Raw genomic sequence first — 17,561 nt, forward strand, 5'->3', positions numbered from 1 at the left:
ATGTCATTAAAATTTGTGTGTTTTAAAAGAAAGACAAATATTCCATGTACCCAATTTTAAAATTTAAAAGAGAGATACTAATCACGGGCCACATGGACGTAAAAAAGAAACTCAATTGTTTTCTGAGGTAGGTCTACGAGATTTTAAACTTTGATTTGGAAATTATAAGTAAAACTTATTTTCATGTTATATCTGCTTTATGTTCAAGTCAGTAATATCATAGAGGGCAAGAAGAAGACATGGAAAAGAGAAGAAAGAATAAGGAAAAAGAGAGATAGCCAATTCAAAGGATGGCTGGGGGAGAATAGGATAGGGAGGGGGAAAAGAGAGGGAAATTTGGGAGGGACAAAGGGAAGCAGTTACACTAAAGGAAGACAGGTGTGGAATGTCAGAAAAGAGGAAATGGAAAGCATAAGACAAAGAAATGAGAGAGGAAAGGAAAAAGAGGAAGACAGAGGAAAAGGAAAGAGGCTGAGGCAAGCCAGTGGTTCAGAGGATTCTGAACTATGTTAGGTAAATGCACTTGTTGATAGTATCATTCCATTGAACTTTGAAGTGGTAACAATTGTGATAACTGTCTGTGGGAATGTCATTTAACTGTTTAACACAATTGGTCACAGATGACTTTAGAAGAATTACATACTTCTCAAAGTATTGAATCTTTTCTAAGGTAATGATAGATAATGCAAATTAAAATATCTAGAGTCCAAAAAAGAATCTGACAATCTTGGAGGATGCTTCCTGAAAACAAGTACAGACTAGAGAAACATAAATATTAATACTTCTGGTTCTTGGGGGAGAAATGGAAATGGTGGTAGTGGTAGTGCATTGCTTTCATCAAAGGCTTGGTGCTGGACTCTCTACATGAATGAATTTGGTTTAAATTACCACTCTGAAATCAGAGAGCTCCCAGTCTGACCTTTTATACTCTCCCTAGCGAATCACCTGCCTTGCCTAAAAGACATCACTACTGCCATTTAAATAAACATATGAAAAGCAGACCATATCCTCTTTGTTCCAACGCTGCCATTATTAACTACATAATCACTATTTTCTCAAAGCCCTGGGACTGCTGTATTAGTCACAGTTGATATCTTTTTTCTCTTGCATTTATCCTCCCAACTCTGCTAATTCCTCTTTTTTACTGATAAAAATGAAATGCTTGGTTCCTTGTGCCTTCATCTCTCTAACTTTCAGAGCCTGGACCACTAGGGCCCTGTACCTGACCACTTGACCTGGGAGCCCAACCCTTCCCTCTGCTTAGGACAATGAAAGCACCCTTGGCCTATAAGTAGCCTAGTTCAGCATTATTAGCTAAACCCCTGGTCTTAATCTGACCTGTAACCTGGTACTAGTACCTAGGCCACTTGCCCTTGTGACCAAATTCTCAATTACATTCCTTTTTCTCACTTACTTACACAACAAGTATTTGTTGAGTACCCAACTACAACGAGCTAGGCATTGGGCCACACATAGGGTGCTACAAAGCTGAGAAAGTCATAGCATCTGCCCTCAAGGAGCTCACAGCTTAATGGAGAGAAAGACAGGTGAGCCAAAATAGAAATTACCAAAAATTGAATAAATAGCAAGAGTCATATGGGCAAAGTGCTATGGAAGTAGGTGGGAAAAAAACTTTCATGGGGAGTTTGCCATCCTCATTGTTTATTCTTTTTTTTTTTTTTTTTTCTCATTGTTTATTCTTAAAGTCAAAGCATAGGTGCCACCCCAAAATGGCTTTATGGATGAGCATCCAGTGTAGTCACAGGGTCCCATTTTGAGAAGCCTCCCTTCCTGTCCCGCCACTTGAAGTTTAAGTTGAATTTGTGTTTTGTAGGTTAAGTCAGATGGAGCATGCTCCAGGGGCTCACACACCATCCAGCTTCCTGATGGTTTCTCAGCCTCCCACTCCCTGCCCCAGGCCCATGACCTCTACTTCCTCTACCCAGGGTTGCAACAGGGTCTGGATGATGGGTGATGTGATGGGGGCGGGTGCCCACATTCTGATGTTGCCCTCCATTCCCAGTGAGGTCATGGGCATGGATACTGGGAAGGTCAAGAGCTCTGAAGTGTCTCAGGGTGAAACAAGGTGCTGGCTGTCCCCACCAGGCTGATAGCATCTCGGTACGCTCAGTAAGCAACTCTGCTGTGGCCTCTCACCCAACCATGATCCAGGGACAGAGAGCATGTTCTGGCACAGAGATTGCAATCTGGTGGCTGGCCTGGGGAGACTCACTTCCCTGAACTCTGCCAAGACCTCAATTTTGATTTTTCTCTGGGTCCCACAAATTATGTAGCCAGGTTTGGCCCCACTCCTTGAACTTTTAACCCTCAGACCTTTGAGCTCAGAGGCAACAATCTCCTTAGCAAACTTCCTGCCTGCAGAGTCCTATTCTCAAATCCATTCTCAACAACGTCAAATAAAACAGCAAGAATCTTCTCCCCCTGTCTCTCAGATCCCTTTTCCAAAGCCCAGCTGATTTTCCCTCTCAAATCTTGTTGTGGGCAATTAATCATGTACATGAGTTCCAGCCTGTGAAAACCAGGAGGATCTGCTAGAGGAGACAGCTCCCCACTTGAAGGTCCTGCACTTTGAGCTGCATGCATGAGTTAGATGGGATCTGAGGCTGGGAGCCACTTTGGGACAAGGCTATACTATATTTTCCAGCCTTCCTGCATTTAGGTATGGCTACCTGCCTGAGTTCTAGAGTCTAGAAAATCAATGAAATGGGAGCAGAAAATATGTGCCATTTCCAGACGTGACCCACAAAGTCCTCCTGCTTCATTTGTCCATTTCTTTCTCCCCTCATCTACTGACAAGATGTTGATGCTGAGGGCAACCTTGGAAGCCCCATGTTGAAGGTGTGAAGACCTAGGAAGGAAAGAATCCCTTCTTGGAGGAGAGCTACCCATCAATCAGGAAGACTTTGCTGAGTTTAGGAAGAGTGAGAAATAAGCTTCTGTTGTGTTACCACTGTGCGCCACCGAGCTTAGGAGGTGTTATCTATTAAAGCAACTACAGTTATTCTATTAATTAATACATATGTGGAAATTTTGGAAAAATAAATAGAAAACACAAAAGAGAAGAGAAAAATAAGCCCACCACTCTGAGATCACCTCTATTAATGTTTTGGCGTATCATCTTACAGCCTTTCCGCAGGCGCTATTGCAATTACTTTTCACTGAGTCCTCAAAAGGTAACAAACAGAATGTTAAACTTTTCATATATAATTTTATTTAATTCTGAGAACAACCTTTTAAGATAGGAATCAATATTCCCACTTTAGGACTGCAGAAACTAACAACTGGAGAAGTGAAATATGACATAACTTTTAGGTAGTAGAACTGGGAATTGAATCCAGTCTGTCTGATTGTAAACTCAACCCCTTACCTCATGCTTTTGTTGTTATTGTTAAGAAAACTGGGATGTTATTGTTTTCTAAATATGCTTTGTTCACTTAATAGTTTGTGAGCAATTTCCTCTGATTAAATATTCCATTTTAAATGTATCACAGTCTATTTATCCAACCCTCTAGTTGGATGTTTGGGTTGGTATGTTTACACTATTATAAATAAGACTGTGGTGAGTATTCATATAGACAAATCTTTGCACATACCCATAAAAATTTCCTTAGAGCGATCTGGAATTGCTGCATCAAAAGCTGTAAATATTCCTAAGGCAGTACATGATTATTGCCAAATCATTCTACATCAGCGGTTTCTAAAAAGGGGAGGAATTGCCCGCAGAAGACAATTGACAGTGTCTGGAGACATTATTAATTGTCAGGACTGGGCAGGCATCTAGTGAGTAGAGGCCAAGGATGCTGTTAAACATCCTTCTATGCACAGATCAGCCCCCCTTTCCCCCAACAAAGAATTATCCAGTCTAAAATGTCAATAGTGCCACTGTTGAGACACCTGAACTGACATAATGGTCCCATCAGTGTATGTCACTCTTGAGATGAAATAAAGGCTGTAACAAGGGCTCTTCTCTTAATTCAGATATAATTTACAAAGAACCTACAATATGCCCTATATGCCAGATACTGTGGTAGGTGCTCAGGTAGCAATCAAGGAGAAAGCTCAGATCAACAGCCATGAGTAAAGAGAGGAGGTGACTTGGAAGTAAATTTTGGCTTCACTTGCTAGAGAGAAAGCACATCTATTTCATTTTATATTTTCATATCTTTCATATCATTTTGCATTAAATTATTTCCATATAATCCTGCATTAAATTATACAACCTCACAAGGTTGTCACAAGAAGAAATTAATATTGTTACATTCCTATTGATACATACATGAATGCTTGATCCTGATTATTTTGAGGCAATCTCTAAAGAATAAAATTGGTTGTTTCCATTTAGAGAAGAGCTAACACCTATCCTTCTCAAACTCTTCCAAAATATAGCAGAGGGAGGAACACTCCCAAACTCATTCCATGAGGCCAACATCACTCTGATACCAAAACCAGACAAAGATGTCACAAAAAAAGAAAACTACTGGCCAATATCACTGATGAACATAGATGCAAAAATCCTCAACAAAATACTAGCAAACAAACTCCAACAGCGCCTTAAAAGGATCATACACCATGATCAAGTGGGGCTTATCCCAGGAATGCAAGGATTCTTCAATATATGCAAATCAATCAATGTGATACACCATATTAACAAACTGAAGGAGAAAAATCATATGATAATCTCAATAGATGCAGAAAAAGCTTTCGACAAAATTCAACACCCATTTATGATAAAAACTCTCCAGAAAGTAGGCATAGAGGGAACCTACCTCAATAATAAAGGCCCTATATGACAAGCCCACAGCCAACATCGTTCTCAATGGTGAAAAACTGAAACCATTTCCTCTAAGACCAGGAACAAGACATGGTTGCCCACTCTCACTGCTATTATTCAACATAGTTTTGGAAGTTTTAGCCACAGCAATCAGAGAAGAAAAAGAAATTAAAGGAATCCAAATCAGAAAAGAAGAAGTAATAAAACTGTCATTGTTTGCAAATGACATGATACTATACATAGAGAATCCTAAAGATGCTACCAGAAAACTACTAGAGCTAATCAATGAATGTGGCAAAGTAGCAGGATATAAAATTAATGCACAGAAATCTCCTGCATTCCTATACATTAATGATGAAAAATCTGAAAGAGAAATTAAGGAATCACTCCCGATTACCATTGCAACAAAAGAATAAAATACCTAGGAATAAACCAACCTAAGGAGACAAAAGACCTGTATGCAGAAAACTATAAGACACTGATGAAAGAAATTAAAGATGATACAAACAGATGGAGAGATATACCATGTTCTTGGTTTGGAAGAATCAACATTGTGAAAATGACTATACTACCCAAAGCAATCTACAGAGTCAATGCAATCCCTATCAAACTACCAATGCCATTTTTCACAGAACTAGAACAAAAAATTTTGCAATTTGTATGGAAACACAAAGACCCCGAATAGCCAAAGCAATCTTGAGAAAGAAAAATGGAGCTGTAGGAATCAGGCTCCCTGACTTCAGACTATACTACAAAGATAGAGTAATCAAGACAGTATGGTACTGGCACAAAAACAGAAATATAGATCAATGGAACAGGATAGAAAGCCCAGAGATAAACCCACGCACATATGGTCACCTTATGTTTGATAAAGGAGGCAAGAATATACAATGGAGAAAAGACAGCCTCTTCAATAAGTGGTGCTGGGAAAACTGGACAGCTACAGGTAAAAGAATGAAATTAGAACACTCCCTAACACCATACACAAAAATAAACTCAAAATGGATTAAAGACCTAAATGTAAGACCAGACACTATGAAACTCTTAGAGGAAAACATAGGCAGAACACTCTATGACTTAAATCACAGCAAGATCCTTTTTGACCCACCTCCTAGAGAAATGGAAATAAAAACAAAAATAAACAAATGGGACCTAATGAAACTTAAAAGCTTTTGCACAGCAAAGGAAACCATAAACAAGACAAAAAGACAACCCTCAGAATGGGAGAAAATATTTGCAAATGAAGCAACTGACAAAGGATTAACTTCCAAAATTTACAAGCAGCTCATGCAGCTCAATATCAAAAAAACCAAACAATCCAATCTAAAAATGGGCAGAAGACCTAAATAGACATTTCTCCAAAGAAGATATACAGATTGCCAACAAACACATGAAAGGATGCTCAACATCACTAATCATTAGAGAAATGCAAATCAAAACTACAATGAGGTATCACCTCACAGCAGTCAGAATGGCCATCATCAAAAAATCTACAAAATATAAATGCTGGATAGGGTGTGGAGAAAAGGGAACCCTCTTGCACTGTTGGTGGGAACATAAATTGATACAGCCACTATGGAGAACAGTATTAGTTCTAAAAATAGAACTACCATATGACCCAGCAATCCCACTACTGGGCATATACCCTGAGAAAAGCATAATTCAAAAAGAGTCGTGTATCACAGTGTTCATTGCAGCACTATTATAGTAGTCAGGACATGGAAGCAACCTAAGTGTCCATTGACAGATGAATGCATAAAGAAGATGTGGCACATATATACAATGGAATATTACTCAGCCATAAAAAGAAACGAAATTGAGTTATTTGTAGTGAAGTGGATGGACCTAGAGTCTGTCATACCAAGTGAAGTAAGTCAGAAAGAGAAAAACAAATACTGTATGCTAATATATATATATGGAATCTAAAAAAAAAAAAAAGGTTCTGATAAACCTAGGGGCAGGACAGGAATAAAGATGCAGACATAGAGAACGGACTTGAGGACACGGGGAGGGGGATGGGTAAGCTGGGACGAAGTGAGAGAGTGGCCTTACATTTCTTACTTTACCCTTTTAAATATGCTTTCCAATTATCTCATTAGAATCAAATGATTAGATCCTTACAAAATACCATATGGGCTAGACGTGTCTGAACATATCATCCTTATGTTACAGCTGAGAAAACTAAGGCAGAATTGAGAATAGAGTCCAAGATTCCTGTCTCCAAGTCTAGAACATGTTCTCTTACACTCTGATGTCGTTTACAGTTTAACAAAGCGATTAGTGATCTAAGATTTTAATCTCAAACAAATGGGCTTAATCAGGCATTGCAGGGAAGAGGTTCCATAAACTAGACCAATGTCATTTCTTCCCTGTAAGTGTCTTTGGCCCAGGTTACCTCCTATAGGGTTTCTTCTGGGAAATAGGATGCCAGGAATAAACAGAACCACTTGGAGAGAATAAGACAGTCAAATACCACTACAGCATTTCTGAACTTGTTTTCGATAGATTTCAATCACTATGCTCTATAGACTGATGAAAGTTAGTGTTCAGTGAAGGATATTACTACCTGACTTGGGCTTCCTACACTTACATCCCTGGTGACTCTGGATAGTCTCCATTTGTCTCTCCAGATGCACTTGCCACCTTTCACTGCCCTGTTCTGTGCCAGAAGGCTGACTCCTATGACCTACTGCACCAGGGCTCCCTTTGCCCTCTCGGCCTCAAGCAAGGCTGGGTTCAACCAATGAGTGGCACTGGCAGAAGATACAGGGTGTGAGGAGGGTAATGTTTCCCCAGCTCTCTCTCGTCCAGGTCATGGTTAGCCAGTGTCTGAGTTCCTCTCTCCCAGGGCCACAGCTCTGGCTCTCCCACAGCTGTAACTCCCTCTCAGAGCCTCTGAGAGAGAGGCTCTGGTAGTCGCACTCTCCTCTTCAGATCTAGGAGTGGCAGTTAATTTCTACATAGCAAGAGTAGCTATACTGTTTACCCTTAAATACCTTAATATTTCTTCCTGAAGGTGGGCTGAGGAGGAGGTGTAGCAAACAGCCAAATTTATTGGTGGTAACTATAAGGAACAGAAGGGAAAGAGATAGCTCTCACTTGGACATGTTCAATGCATATCTAATAACTACATCTTGGAAAGAGTAGGATGTAAAGGCCACCATCTCAGAAGTTAAAATTTTTATGAGACCTTTTGAGAGTATATGAAACATAAGATATGTAATCAATAAACCTGAAAATTCAATGTTCCTGAAAGGTTGGTCGATATAATAATAGGGCTTCATAAGCCCATTATAAATAAGTATAAGGTTGGTCAATATAATCTCCCATATCTGGAAATATTTTCAAAGAAAAAATCCTAACATCTTCAAGGCCTAATGCTGGAAGGGGTGTTTTACCTTCAATAAGTTATACTGTATGAATGAAGTAGTCATGAGAAAACTAGAAATTTCAGTTAGCCAGAACAGTCATGCTTCATCCAATGCTTTTGCCTAGAAGAAGCTGGCAGTGGGCTGTTGCTAGTTGTTACCACTTGGTCAGCGACAGCCTACTTTCTCTATAACATGATCTCCACATGAAATGAAGTAAAAGAAAAAAACAAAAAAACAATGGAAGGGATGAGGGGATGAGGGTCCAGCAATTAACATAAAGATCAATTAATGCAGGGCTTCCCTGGTGGCGCAGTGGCTGAGAATCCGCCTGCCAATGCAGGGGACGCGGGTTTGAGCCCTGGTCCGGGAATATCCCACATGCCGCGGAGCAACTAAGCCCATGCACCACAACTACTGAGCCCACACACCTAGAGCCCGTGCTCCGCAACAAAACAATGAGAAGCCTGCGCACCACAACAAAGAGTAGCCCCCGCTCGCCACAACTAGAGAAAGCCAGCGCGCAGCAACAAAGACCCAACGCAGCCGAAAATAAGTAAATAAAATAAATAAATTTTTAAAAAAAGATCAGTTAATGCAGAAAAGCAGTTCAGATAATTCACCAGTTATCTGGGCTTTATAAGTTCTATTTTAAAAAATTTATAAAATAAGGTCCAAATAATTAAAACGTGTTCATGAAATGAATTTCCTGGTTTAACTGTCTATATTAGCTGAATAATATTAGCTATATTGGCTGAATAGGCTGAAATTTCTGGTTAGAGGTGACTGAACTGACCACATAAGGAGGTATCAGTGGTAATTACTCAATTGAATAGAAAACCTTGCATTAAGCCCTATACTGCAGTGAAAAATGAGAAGTCATGACCTTGAGTTCACAGTCAAGTAGTCATTTATATACCCAAATACTTATAATATTAAGAAAACAGAAAGGAGCATATTTAAAGCATTACAGAAGTTCAAAAGAGGGAGAGATTATATCCAGTTTAGGTGGGATGTGGCGAGGATCACCAAGAGTTTCATGAAGATGGGCTTTAAGGGATGAGAGGATTTAAACTGGCAGAGAAAAGGGGAAAGCAAAGGGACAGACCTGAATGTACACACAACAGTTAATGGTCAGCAGAGGTCACAACAAGAGCGGCCGAGCATGAAGGTTCTGCAATCCGAAGACCTCAGCTTGAATCCCAGCTCCCTCACTTACCAGCTGAGTGACTTTGAACAAATTACTTAACCTCCCAAGCCTTAGTTTCTCCTTCTGTAAAATGGGGGTGGCAATAAGCTACCTGTGGGGACTGTTGAGAGGATGAAAAGAGGCAATGCTTGCTGAAGAGCTAATGCCAGGCTTGTAGTTAGTGCTCCATAAATAGAGTTATTGTTAATCAACAGGGGAGCTTCCATTTCCCTTCTATCATGTTTACATTTTTTAAAACTTGATACCCTAAAGAGGTATCTCAAAGGTTCCTCATTTTTTTCACTCAGGTGAAAAAGATCTTTTGAACTAAATTTGCAACAGCCTAAAGCTATGTTTTAGGAAAGGAAACAGAATTTATCATTAATATGTGAAACCACTGTTCAGCTGCTGAAACAACCAATTAATAAGAAACTCTTGGAATTATAGAAAATACACACTTTTTTATGCCAGGAAAACATCTTTACTATTTTAATCCTAAAAATAGATAAATAAACAAATAAATTTAGCCTGAATGCCTGTGAATGATCGGAAACCAAAGTTTCTCCTAAAATATTAGAAATCCAACCCACTCTTTTATGACTAAACTGTTTCTGTGATTCAAATTCCACTTTCCAAAAGAATGTGGTTAAATGCAAACTACCCTTAAAATAAGTGACTAAAGTAGCAAGTAGTGGACCTCAAGGATCTTGTTGACTTTCCATAAAACAACTCAAAGCTATTTCAGAGGAAAGCTTCATATGACTCTTCAACACTATACGAAACATGAAACACTAACTTCCAAATTAAGCCAGCCTTGTAAATAAATGGGTGACCCAAACCTCAGGAACCAAAATAAATTGGTCAGATTAGTAAACATTTAGATTATGGGCTGGGAAAAAATTAAGTTAACCTTAAATTACCTCCCCATGATGCTGTAGGAACTGTACTTTTCTGTAATCTATCCTCATGTTCAAAGCAGCAAATGCAATTTGTCACTGTTTCTTATGATCATGTGTCTGTCAGGAAGAGGGGCTGAAACAGCAAATGTTTCCTGCTTCAAACACAAAATCAATTCAGGTTCTGGGCTAGTGAACATGGTTGTGGGCTTGAGGGAATTTTTAAAACACTGTGCAAAGTTGAAATGAGATTTCATGAAACTCCTTTGTAATTCTAATGTTGGAGTGGAAGCAACATCTGCCTTTTAAGCAAATCTCAGCAATTCAATCATAGGACTATAGACCCATGTCGGTCATCGCTGGCTTATCAGGGAATAAGCATATTCACCACTGAATCTTCTAGATACATGAAATTAATCCCTTCTGAGACCAAACACTTTTAAATATATTTATTTCAATGGAAATTATTCTAAAATAAAATGAAAAATGAAGTTCAGTGAAAATAAGTTATTAAATATCATATATTATTATTTTATATATAATAGCAGTATAGTACAATACATTCTTTTTTTTATATAAATTTATTTATTTATTTATTTACTTTGGCTGCATTGGGTCTTCGTTGCAGTGTGCAGGCTTCTCACTGTTGCGGAGCATGGGCTCCAGGCGCGCGGGCTCAGTAGTTATGGCTCGCGGCCTCCAGAGCACAGGCCCAGCAGTTGTGGCTCACGGGTCTAGTTGCTCTGCGGCATGTGGGATCCTCCCGGACCAGGGATCAAAGCCGTGTCCCCTGCATTGGCAGGTGGATTCTTAACCACTGCACCACCAGGGAAGTCCCAGTGCAATGCATTCTTAAATATAACTTCCAGTATAATTTTTTGTTTGGTTTTTCATCTCTTCTCTTCAAGGAGAAGCAATCAGCTCTCCTTTCTTATATCATGAGAAGGCAGAGCAAGATCTGAATGAACAAAGATGGAGAAAGAGGAGTCCTGGCAGAAAGGATGAAAAACACAGAAATAGAAAAGCACTATCCAGCCATTGAAAATGGCACAGAATTTAATTAGAATGGAGCTGAGGCCATGCGAAAGCAGTAGACACTAGACGGGAATAAAATTGAACTTTTCCACCTAAGACTCACTATGACTTAGAATCAGGGCCGGCTTCTTGGGCATGTAACCAGTGCAGTTGCACAGGGGCTCCCTGCTTCAGGTTTAATGCTGTGCTGTGTGAAATTCTCAATAATTTTATCTTTGTACTTGTGCTTTGTAAACGAAGTCCAACAGAACAATAGTGTATGAGCCCAGAGCTTGGAGCCTTGGCTCACACTCAGTCTCCCCTCTCACTGCCTGCCCAGGACTGGTTCTTGGCCACGGATTCCTGCTGCCTGGTACCCTGGGCCCCGCCCAGCCTACCCCCTTGTCAGGCCTGCCCTGAGACCAGGAGCCACAATCAGGTCAAAACTGTTGAGAGTGAGGCCCAACTGATCTGCCATTGCCCTCTGCTCCTGGCTGGGGCCTGGGTGGGAGTGGGGGCAGGGCCAGGTGCCTGCCCCATGCCGTCATGAAGAGGAGCAAGGCTGTGGTCATCCCCACCCAGAGCTGGCAGCACTATGGCACATTCAGCAGGCAACTCAGCAAGGGCCTCTCACTCACACCCAATCCAGGTACCGAGAATTTCTCAGCATGGAGGTTGAAATCATTTGGGGGTCACACATCTGCTGTGGGTTGGAGCAGCAGACCCTTGGGAAGGGAATACTGACTTCTCCACCTCCAGCCAGGCTCCTGCTTAATCATTTTTCACTGAGCTCCACAAATTATGTAGCTGGCTCTACTTAGAATCTCTACTCATCCAGCTTTTCTTCCTATTTTTAACGATGGCTTTACCCTTCTCCATATTTCTCAGGTGTAGAGTCTCTGAGTCATCACTGACTTCCCTCCCTCCTTGCCCAAATTCACACCTGCAGGACATCCCCATCTGTCCTCTGCTGTCTATTCCTACTGTTCGTGCTTTAGTTCAGTAGTTCATCTGGCTCCACCAGTCCATCATAATAGATTCCTAATTATTTTCACAGCTTTGAGCCTCCCCTTGTTCAATCCATTTAGCCACTGCCACCAGGTTACCCAAAACCCCACTCTGACCGTGCTAAAAGGTTCTCAAGGGCTCCCTGTGGCTTACTGTTAGTGAAGCTCGAATTCTTTAGTCAGGCACTCAAGGTTCTTTCTTCTTTTGCCCCCATCCTATTTTTGCATACCCATTCTATAGCATATGCAATACTTTGACCAAATTAAACCACTCACTATCCCCTATACATATTTTGGGTTGCTCATTATTGTGTTTCTGCTGAAGCCATTTTGCTGTACCTGGATGCCTTCCCCTACTCCACAGCTATCTCCAACAGTGAAAACTAACCCTCTTCCCAGCTTGACTGACACCTCCTCCATGAAGTCTTCTATAATGATCCAAGTCACAATGTGACTCCATTTTCCTCTGTGACTAATGCCATTTAGTTTGTGTCATTTATTTATCAATTTATCAGTAGTACAGCTTGACATCAGTTGTTTGTGAACAGTACAAAACCTTGTACTTGGAAGAACTTGGAAGTACCTAGAAGGCAAGAAGCATGTCCTCTTACTTTTGTACACCCACAAGGCCCCTACCCAGGGCTTAGGTATAATGGGCACTCAGTGTATAGTGTATGTTTGTTGGAAATGATGAATAAATGAATCTGTTGTGCAAATAGATCGGGTTTTCTGAAAGCCTGGCACACCTGTAACCCTTCTGCGTCATCCCCTTTCCTCCTCTCAGCTCACCTAACAAAACATCCTGGCTGCTTTTCAAACCAAAAGTCCATCAAACACCTGTATCATCATTATCAACACTAACAAAAATATCATCTCACACTTTTTATTAATGTTTAAAGTTCTATATTCTGAATGCTTAGAATAACCTCAAAGAGAACACCTGTTACTTGAGTGCTCTTATTTTCAACCTCTTGAGGGCTATTTTTTCATTACTATATTAAAGTGGGTTGTTTAGTAACTTATAACAGGGAAAAAAGGTAGATTGCAGTCACTATAATACTGGATACGTAGAATAAATTTTTTTTCACTTCCAATTCTTTATTTGTCTCCTAATTTCAAGTCTGTTTTTTAGGACTAATTGAGAAAAGTAATGAAAAATAATGAAATAAACTGAGGAGTTTTTTTGCTGTCAAAACTTTTATTCGACTTTAGTAGTTCATTAGTCTACTCTTGACTTCGGGATGCCATGTTTATTATGATTTTGTAAGTGTTTTCAATGCCTTTCTCTCACCCATATTCTGAACCTCTAAGAGGATCATCAATCTTATTTATCAAATAATTAAATTTTTAAACTCCATGTGATAAGTTCTTCAAAGTTCATCTCCTGAAGAAAAAAAAGCACACTAGTTGATCCTGAGCAAGAAACACCTTAAAAATATAGTAGTTAATAAAGAATCAGGGAGGATGGTTATATTTTTACATGGAAATGTCAAGATGTTTACGTATACTATCAGAATTACAACAATATTGTGATAAAAGAATATGCATTTGGAAGGTCGTCAGTTTTCATTAAGAGAAATCTATAACAGCCGGAAATGGAGAGGAGAAGGGAAAACACTAGAACTTGGGAAGGATGCAACATTAATACAACTTTATAAAAAGTTTTATATTGCATGAGTTCTAAAAGGAACAAAATGTAGAACTTTTGATAGGATAGGATATGGTCAAGTATTATCAATCACATTTAGAGGAATCTTAAGCAAAAGGTGGAAGAGTAGCTATTTCCATATTCCTTGAATGTAAAGTTGGTTCTAAAATATTTAATTTAAGGGTGGAGTATTGCTTAGGGAAAGATAAGGCTGGTCAGGATGTGCTGAGTTCATATCTCAGCCCCAGATAAGGAGAAAAAAAATGGAAAATGAGATAAAGAGAAAGAAAAAGAATACTAGTAAACTAGATATCATCATGGTCATCATAAACTGTTACCATTTCCTGAATAATTGAAGTGTGCCAGGTACTGTTTTGGGGGCTTTAATGCAATATCTCATTTTATTTTCAAAACAATAATCTACCACAGAGGTGTTATTATTCCAATTTTGCATATGAGTAAATTGAGACTCAGAGATCAAGAAATTCTCCCAAGGTCACAGTAATGGTGACTGGTGTACCATAATAAAGAAAAAAAGGTAATTTTATTGAAGAAAAGTAGTGAAGTAAAAATGAAGAAAAACACACCAGGTTAAAAATACAGACATATATGGTAGAAGATAATGGAGAAAGAAAAGAGAAACTTTCTAAGCAGATCAAAATGAAGACAAAGAGTGAACCAAGATCTTAAACTCTATAACACACTTCCCCTCCCTGCCTTTTGCCAGTCCTCCCAACAACCTAGTCTTTACAGCCATCATTACTACCCTGGGGGGATAAAAGAAGAACTCTCCATTCCCAAAGTCAGCTCCCAAATATTAAAAGGCAACTTTGCTTTACCGTCTGTCTTCAGAGTAGAGTAGGGCCCTGAAGAAACATCAGCCGCTGAAAACCTGATTTTCTATGCCTGTGGTAACACCTCTAGCCTCAATTCTAGGCAGCAGGAAGACAAGTTAACTGCTGAGGAAGCTGAGAATTATGCTCTTGAAGAAAAGACAGCATATGAACAGTATTAAATAAAAGTTAGGAGCTGACAGAGGGGAATAAGAAACAAAAGCTATAGAAATGGAGAAAATCAGTTGGGGAAGAATAAGAAAAGTAAGGGCAATAAAGAGAAAAGACTGCAATTCTGGGCTATAACAAGCATCATTCTACTAGGAAGGGATTTTTTTTAGCCCAAGCACACAATAAGGATGTGGAAATAATGAGAAAGAGAAGATTTTGTGATTGTTCAACTTTTTACAGAATCTTCAACATATCAATTATTAAATGCTTTTATTTCTTCCCATGGCTTTCTAGGGTTATAGAGAAATAGACACTTATTAAAGATCACTCACTGCTTGCTTGTCCTAAACCTATCAAAGTCTTTAAGAAGGATATAATGAATAATGCATCTAATCAATAAAAAAGTAAATAAAAATGGTATTTTGATAGGCATTCCTTAACATTAAAGTGTTATATTGATAGACATCTCACAAAAACATGAAACTTGGTTTCAGTACAAGCTCGTCAATTTTCTACATAATATTGTCAACTTTCAGATGAAATAGAGAAAATTTTACCTTTAGTGTCCTTCCCACCACTTTTGCTATTCTGAGCAACAGCAACAAACTCTAGAGAAACATGCAGCTTTATTAGACAACTGGAAGAAGAGCTCATCAAATGACTATAAAACTTTCACGACCAAGGATAAGAACTTTCCATTATTATGAACACCAAAGAAGTCCCATAGAAAGTGGCATCCAGTTTCATTATGTTCAGTGAATAGATACTGAAGAAATTAGAACAGACTGGCTTTCAGATCCGGGATCTAATAGCAAGTTCAAATCACTGTGAAAATAAAAGGCTTAGAAATAGTAGACGACAGCATGTTGGGTTTCCTTCTCCCCCTGAAACTAGCATGTTCACCCTGCTCATTGCCTTTGGAATTGCTAGAAAATTATCCATTTTTTGTTTGTTTCACAAACTAAAAACCTACTTGCTCAGTCCTGTCAAAAGCTGACTGCAGATAATGCTGGATTCAAGCCTAAATAACCCCTCAATTTGTCCAGCCTCTCTCAGCTCAACAACAGAAACAGTTAAAATAGATGCTAAAAAGGCATAAATGGGTCGGAGGCCCATTCTTCCCCTGACTTTCCTCCTCTTTTCCTCATCTTCCTTACCTTGGAACTCATGATCTCTCCCCAGTCTTGAATGAGAATGAAATGCATTACGGTCCCAAAATGACATCAGAGACACCAACATGCCCATTTTCTTCAGACTAACACTGGAATTCTGGAGTAGACATCTTTTTCTAGCACCTAACAAATGCATTCTAAAACCATACAGTGACATTCTTAAAGACAAGGTATCTTGACAGAGAAACACGAGGTATTATTGGGTACAAAACGTAGCCCCTGTGATATATGAATTTTCCACAAGCTACTGTGTGTTAGGAAAAGACCATTAGATCAAAGATAGTGTAGTAACATTCTAACTAGTCTAAACTCAGAAGGAATTTAAATAGCAAAATTCATATTGTGCACCGTGATGAGGAGTGGCCCCCGCTCACCACAACTAGAGAAAGCCCTCGCACAGAAACGAAGACCCAACACAGCCATAAATAAATAATTTAAAAAAAATTAAAATTCATATTGTGAAGAGTCTACATTAATGTGTTCCTGGATGCCAAAGGGTAACAGAAGGCTTGGTTCCCAGACCAATGGGGCTCTGGAAGGGGACAGTGCAAAGTCCTACCTGGTAGGCATCAGGAATGTTGACCGTCTCTCCATGCTCCCCGACATAGCCAATGATGCCTTTGCCCCAGGGGACCTGCACCTCGTTTGAGTTTTCTGTGCAGCTGCAGGGCAGCAGTGGGGTTCCTGCATGCACATCAAAGAATTTGGAGACCAAGCTCTTCTTGCCAGCAGCTGCCCCTTCCACCAGGAAGAGAGAGCAGCGGTCAGCGTCCACCATGAGGCAGACGAAGATGAGGATCTTGTAGCTCAGACTGGTAAGGTCAAGGTCATTGGAGATATCCTTGACCAGTTCCAGGAAGAACTGACGCTCATTATGCTTTTTGAGGTGGCACTTGTAGTCCATGGCGGTAGGGGGGTACTGAGGCACATTCACCCGCGATTCCAGCAGGGCACTGAGAATGTGGGCAGTGGTGGGGGGCAGGGAGCTGGCCTTCCTGAGAAGTGCCCTCCGCCGCACACTGCTCAGGGGCTCCTGGGCCCGGGAGGTCACTTGTTCATCGTAGGTCCTGTTCACGTGGATGGCCTTGGAGCGGGCAAAACTCTTCCTTAGCTCTTTCTGAGAAGCTCTCCGCTGCAGGCTCCCATCGCTGCGGCTGCCACTGGCCCAGCTGGGGCTCAGGGGAACCCCACCTGAGTCCCCACCACCCGGAGTGTGCTGGCTGCTAGCAGAGCCATTTGGTCCGGTGCCATCACCAACGCTGCTGCTACCTCTGCCACCGCCGTGAGCCACGCCGCTTGTGCCAGCCAGTGTGGGCCTTGGGCCTAAAGCCCCCTGACTCTGACTGTGTCTCTGCAGCCACTTCTCCACCATCTCCTGCTTCCCCTTCCGCATCAAGTAATCTTCAAACAACTCTGGGTGCCTGTCCAGGAAACTTTCCACCTCCCCAAAGTCCAGGCGGGAGGCTGTCAT

General features: G+C 40.4%; 1 protein-coding gene across 1 annotated transcript in view; it reads right to left on the minus strand.

The window, feature by feature from the left end:
- The window catches only part of PDE11A (phosphodiesterase 11A), a 423,612-nt gene extending 406,051 nt beyond the window's left edge, over positions 1-17,561 (minus strand). Inside the window, exon 1 of the mRNA XM_059927271.1 lies at positions 16,650-17,561. Coding sequence (XP_059783254.1) covers positions 16,650-17,561 — 912 coding nt within the window. The remainder of the gene's footprint in view (positions 1-16,649) is intronic.

This window comes from Balaenoptera ricei, chromosome 7 (genome assembly GCF_028023285.1).
Source record: "Balaenoptera ricei isolate mBalRic1 chromosome 7, mBalRic1.hap2, whole genome shotgun sequence".
Taxonomy (NCBI): Eukaryota; Metazoa; Chordata; class Mammalia; order Artiodactyla; family Balaenopteridae; genus Balaenoptera; species Balaenoptera ricei.